Source organism: Papaver somniferum, chromosome 10 (assembly GCF_003573695.1).
Source record: "Papaver somniferum cultivar HN1 chromosome 10, ASM357369v1, whole genome shotgun sequence".
In the NCBI taxonomy this organism is placed as follows: Eukaryota; Viridiplantae; Streptophyta; class Magnoliopsida; order Ranunculales; family Papaveraceae; genus Papaver; species Papaver somniferum.
Genome location: NC_039367.1, coordinates 142,224,736 through 142,231,355, shown reverse-complemented (window position 1 = coordinate 142,231,355; position 6,620 = coordinate 142,224,736). Strand labels below are relative to the sequence as shown.

The window sequence follows — 6,620 nt, the reverse complement described above, 5'->3', positions numbered from 1 at the left end:
TCATCCCAACCGAATCCAGAAGTACAAGATTTAAACAAATCCTGGTATTGACCAAATCTAGTCTTCAGCCATCTATGTTTCCCTTTATAGTTCTCAAAAGATTTGTCACAACCACATGCTTGGTTAAGTTTTGGAAGTATCTCCTCTTCCACTATTCTCTTAGTAAAACATCCACTAGTGTCTTTCTTCTTCTCAAGTGTAGCTTCTACCAACAGTTCCAATAATTTCTAAGTCTCTCGAGTTGTCCATTGTTTGTAATTCGTAGTCACTTCCGTTTCCGGTTCCGTATTCTTATTCTTCCTAACATTGTTTTTCTTCTTGTTGTTTTCAGCAGGTTGGCTGGATTTTTCCATTCTATGGTGTGACATGTTAGCTACATTAGTACTTAGACTAATACTAGAACTTAACAAAGCAATGATAGTAATAACACCAAACAGTCTAATGTAACACATGATAAAAAAATGTGATACTAGATTACATAGTACTAACACGCAGATCTACTTAGCCAAATTGTTAATCAAAGAAAATCCCTTAGCAACTCCTTGCAACAAAAGTACCGTATGAATTGGCTAAAACACGCCAATACGGAATGAAGTACGTCACTGTATTAAACTTTGGCATATAGAATAGAAGAGAAGTATGTGTCTAAATAAGAGGAATTAACAAGTGATAGTGATTATCAATGACACCCATGCAAAGTAGCAATCCAATTAATGCATGATGACATAACAAATTATGAAGATAACTATAAAGGAATTCTGTTTCACCGAAACACAGTTTCAGATTGTCCAATCTTTTCAGTACTAATACTTACCTGATCCTCTTGAAATTTTTACGGTACACTTACAACTCAATATTCCATAACAAACTCAAAAATCATAGCATTCCAACGGTTCATTAAAAAGATACATTACTCAGAACCCGACTACTTTCAATACATGAATCCAGAATTCAGTTCCGGATTTCTCACACTCTGGTGTACCTAAATTGATCAGAACTTCATGAAATTCCTACAGTAGGAAACCTTCATATATACAAACATCATACTAAAATTTCAGCTTTGTCCGATAAGCGGAGAATGAGATAAATAGGAATCAGTCCCCTATTCGGGATTTAAACTCACCAGAGCATAGTCATATACTGTGCACGCTTTGCAGTAGCAAACGTGACCTGATCCGCGTGAATATTTTAGTGTACTTCTATAACAAGGTAAAATACGACATAATAAAATTTCATCATATTCCAACGGTTGAATTTAAATATATCATTATAACAAAAGCACCGTATGAATTGGCTAAAACACGCCAATACGGAATGAAGTACGCCACTGTATTGAACTTTGGCATATAGAATAGAATAGAATAGAATAGAAGAGAAGTATGTGTCTAAATAAGAGGACTTAACAAGTGATAGTGATTCTCAATGACACCCATGCAAAGTAGCAAGCCAATTAATGCATGATGACATAACAAATTATGAAGATAGCTGTAAAGGAATTCTGTTTCACCGAAATACAGTTTCAGATTGTCCAATCTTTTCAGTACTAATACTTACCTGATACGCTTGAAATTTTTACGGTACACATACAACTCAATATTCCATAACACACTCAAAAATCATAGCATTCCAACGGTTCATTAAAAAGATACATTACTCAGAACCCGACTACTTTCAATACGTGCATACAGAATTCAGTTCCGGATTTCTCACACTTTGGTGTACCTAAAGTGATCAGAACTTCATGAAATTTCTACAGTAGGAAACCTTCATATATACAAACATCATACTAAAATTTCAGCTTTGTCCGATAAGCGGAGAATGAGATAAATAGGAATCAGTCCCCTATTCGGGATTTAAACTCAGCAGACCTTAGTCATATATTGTGCACGCTTTGCAGTAGCAAACGTGACCGGATCCGCGTGAATATTTTACTGTACTTCTATAACAAGGTACACTACGACATACTCAAATTTCATCATATTCCAACGGTTGAATTTAAATATCTCATTATAACAAAAGAACCGTATGAATTGCCTAAAACACGCCAATACGGAATGAAGTACGTCACTGTATTGAACTTTGGCATATAGAATAGAAGATAAGTATGTGTCTAAATAAGATGACTTAACAAGTGATAGTGATTCTCAATGACACCCATGCAAAGTAGCAAGCAAATTAATGCATGATGACATAACAAATTATGAAGATAGTTGTAAAGGAATTCTGTTTCACCGAAATACAGTTTCAGATTGTCCAATCTTTGCAGTACTAATACTTACCTGATCCTCTTTAAATTTTTATGGTACACTTACAACTCAATATTCCACAACACACTCAAAAATCATAACATTCCAACGGTTCATTAAAAAGATACATTACTCAGAACCCGACTACTTTCAATACGTGCATACAGAATTCAGTTCCGGATTTCTCACACTTTGTTGTACCTAAAGTGATCAGAACTTCATGAAATTTCTACAGTAGGTAACCTTCATATATACAAACATCATACTAAAATTTCAGCTTTGTCTGATAAGCGGAGAATGAGATAAATAGGAATCAGTCCCCTATTCGGGATTTAAAACTCAGGAGACCATAGTCATATATTGTGCAAGCTTTGCAGTAGCAAACGTGACCTGATCCTCGTGAAAATGTTACTGTACTTCTATAACAAGGTAAACTACGACATACTTAAATTTCATCATATTCCAACGGTTGAATTTAAAGATATCATTATAATCAAATCATGCAATTTCTTACCAAGATCTTTTGAACCACAAATTAGGGTTTTGACAGAGAGAGAGTACCCACAAAAAAAAACTATATACAGAATCAAAATAAACAATCATGGAGATCAAAGATATGAAAAACAATCAAAATAGTACACAAATCAAACTATTATAAACAATCATGGAGATCAAAGAAGAAAAAAAACATACCTGGAAAAAAAACGTTTCCTCTTCTTTCTCCTATGGTTTTCTACGCACCAAACTCCTTCCCAAATCTCTACTCTTTTGAGAGATTTGTTGTGAGACCAAAATACACTAAAAACTCCTTGGAACTCCCCAAAACAACCAACTCCCTAGTATTGTAGGGTTTTATGACTAACAGGGAGTTCAAGAGCTTTTTTTAAACTCCCCAGCGACTAACAGGTGTTTTCTAGAGAGTTTAGGAGACTCCTCTAAACTTCCCCACGACTAACGGAGATTTGGAGAGACTCCCTCAAACTCCTTCAGGACTAACAGGAGAAAACCTAAATACATTAAAATCTCTCGAACTCTCCCACGTATAACCCCAGATAGAGATGGGTATGAAAGGTAGGTTGAGCTATCGCAAGCTTTAGGTACGAGTGCGAATGGAATGGAAAACTTAATTCTTCTCCTTTCCAAGACCCCCCATACCTAATGTTTCCGATGGTTCCTTCCTTTCATTTTCATCTCCTAAAATTATTTATTCCAGTAAACTCTACTGGTTGACCAGATTTTCAATTGCTGCAGATTTCTTCAATTAAAAAAGCAAGTGGCTTGTCAATTCGGTCCCATAAAACCAATGGATTCAGATCCTTGAAAATAAAGGGGCTTGGACTGATTCATGTTTTGTTTATATAAAGATAATAGTTTTCCCTCTGTTTCACCATTAAAGGCTAGCCTGGATGAAGGAAGATTCAAGATCTGAAGCTGCCAAGGTCTTATTTTTCACTCAATTTGATTTCATTTAATCTTAGAAGCAAACCCCTTTTTTGCAATTTGGGAATTTTTCATTGATTAGACCATGAATTAGACTAATTTCAGCATGGGTTTTTGATTTTGATTCATATAATTCATGATTTACAATTAAGTGTTAATTTTTCTTTCAAGTTTTTTTTTTTTTTTAGGAATTTTTATGATGTCTGATGTCTGCGGTTCAAGGTTGTTTATGTCTTTACCAGATGATGTATTTTTACTTCTGACTGATTCTGTATCTCCTAGAGATCTATGTTCAATCAGTTTATGTTGTACTAGTTTGAATACCCTTGTATCTTCAGATAAAGTATGGTTGTCACAGTGTGAAAGCCTTGGAATTGTGAATTCACAAGCAGATCTTGTTGAATGGAGAAATGGTGTTACGTCGTATAAAAGTTTATGCAAGTTTATGTTCAGTGTACAACCTTTACTTGGTATTTGGGTTCATCAAAACCCGGAGCTTGGTAATGTGGTTTATGTCATGCCGGGATTTTTATCAGTTGTTGGTTGCCGAATTTTACCGCAAGAGCTTGGTCCATTGGGGCTTCTTGATGGATCACTTTTGTGGGCTCCAGTTTTTGAGATTATCTGTGGTGAGAATGGGGAGTTGGTGTTTCTCCTTCATGGGCAAGACAGAGATGGCGAGTACTTTTATCCTGGTTCCGTTGAACCTGTTGATAGGAGTTGTAATGTTTTGTTACTCGAGGTTGAGCCAAGAATGCAGAGTAATTGTTGTAAATTGTTGCGTAGTAAGAGCCTTGGTCATCCTCATTTGGATTGGGAGTCTATGAGATGGACTCATAGGTCAGATGGTGGCGGATTTAGCAGGTCAGAAAGGGTGTTTGGATGGAACAGTTCTGTAGTTGCATTTGACCGTTTAACATTTGAAGACAGACAGAAATTGCTTGAACTTGCTACGAGTCAAGTAGGTTTGAAGGTTCTTGATTTAGCTTCTGGTCCATTGTTTCCTCGCTGTGGTGATGGAGGTGATGGCTTAAAGAAAGACTTAATGCTTTTGTCAGAACGAAGGTTGCTACTTATCAAATTGTATCAGAAAGGCAGCGGCGAGTACACGGAATGGGAAACAATGTCTGGGAAGCCATCAAATACGACTAGGGTGGTTGCAAGGAAACCAAAGAAGAGTCTTGAACCCCCAAGTAGTTCTGGTACGTTGCTTAATGTGGATGATACTAAGAGAAGAAGTGTTGCCATTTGCTTGAAGGAGAGCCTGACTCCAGTACTTGGCAAGTTTATTCCGACTGGCGGACTTGTGGTATCAAAAAGCGGTCCTTTGAGCTCGGAAAGTAATCATACATCACAGCTCCATGAGTTTCTTTGGTCTGGTGACACAATAGGGCTCAGTCTACATGCCTCGACTTTGGAGCTAACTACTTGGAGAGCATGTCCAAAGATGCATGATGACAAATATGCCCTCTACAAGTTGCCTACGTGGAACCCAAAGTCTGGTCAAGAGTATGCTGGCTTATGGGGTGGATCTTTTGGCTGGCCACCTGGTAGACCCAGCGAAGACAAGGAAAAAGCCTTGTTCTTTCTTTTCCTTTCTTACGAAGAATCCGAGGGGGAACAACTTCTGACTGCAACCAAAATATTAGAAGGTAACCATTATGTTGATCATCCAAATGGATCAGCAATGTTTGTTGTGAATGTTGGCGAGCTATCAACGGATCCATTCCCGTTAGAGACAGATGGAGACTTTGCTACTTTGGACATAAAACATACTTATACAGGCAAAGGTATTGCAGATGGTTATGGTTTTCGGTATCCTGGATCCAAGCCTGGTTCTTTATTTGCAATTCAAGATGATCTCCTTGCATTTGTTTGGAAGGAATCTAGAACTGTCTTAACCCTACAGAGGATCGACCTGCAAGAGCTCTTGAGGAAAGGTGAAAGGGTTCCTGCTTTACCTCCTATAGAGAACTTCACATATCTGACGAGATCATATTCAAATGTATACACAAGCTTCTCCGACTCCACATCTGCGCTTTAAGCATCACTCATCTTGTGCTTTTAAGCTTTCTAAGTTTTCCAATCTCATTTGCCTTCTTACTGTAAGTTTACTATTCTACTCTCATTCAAATACCAGAAAGCCTAGTATTCCAGTATTTCAGATTCTCAGTATAAGCAAAAATGAGTTTAATCTTTGTTTGTGTAAATATAAGAGCTATCTATTGTTTTAGGGGAGGGAACCCTGAGGATATAAAATGAAATTTGATACCCACATGATTCCACTGTAAACCTACACAAGAAAACTCGTCCCATTGTGGTTTAAGTGATTTTTAGTGTAGCTTTGATCTGTTGAATATGTTTTTCTTTGAATCGTTTAAATTGTTCCATTCCGGAGTTCATACCTTCCATCTGGTAGACTGATACCAACACTGGTCGTCTACTTCTAGTACCCCAGAATGATGAATATACCCAGAATGATGGATATCTTTGGGGCTACTGATAAATTCTTTCATGATGAAAATGGGCAGTTACTTTCTTCATTACAACTCTTTTTTGCCCAGTGAAAAAGCTTGTAATTTAATTGAGTCAAAAAAATTCAAGCAATATTTTATGCCTTCTGCCAGATGCACCAAGCTATTCATTGTCACCGGAAAAGCTCAAACAGTTTAGCAAATAATCTTGTATAAGTAATCTGCTTGCCTCACTTTTTTTTTGTTGCAAAAATGTGATAATCGGAAGTGGACAATTTACACTCTGGAACGGTACGTGACTTGCTATAATGTGAACTGAATTCGTTGAAGCTTCCAAATTATCAGGACTTTCCATTTTTAGCCACAAACTTCAAAACAACTTGAGGTGTCAATAACGGAAGTCAACTGGTCAAAGGTCGATTAACTAAACAGTCATCTATCCAAAATCGCCAATCAACGG

At 37.0% G+C, this 6,620-nt stretch overlaps 1 protein-coding gene across 1 annotated transcript; it reads left to right on the top strand.

Annotated features, from left to right (window-relative positions):
- Positions 1–3,343: 3,343 nt before the first annotated feature.
- Positions 3,344–6,045, top strand: LOC113318195 (F-box protein At5g39450-like). The gene has a single exon (XM_026566327.1). It carries the CDS (start codon positions 3,883–3,885, stop codon positions 5,728–5,730), a length of 1,848 nt encoding a protein of 615 aa, XP_026422112.1. The 5' UTR covers positions 3,344–3,882; the 3' UTR covers positions 5,731–6,045.
- The last annotated feature ends 575 nt before the right edge of the window (positions 6,046–6,620 follow it).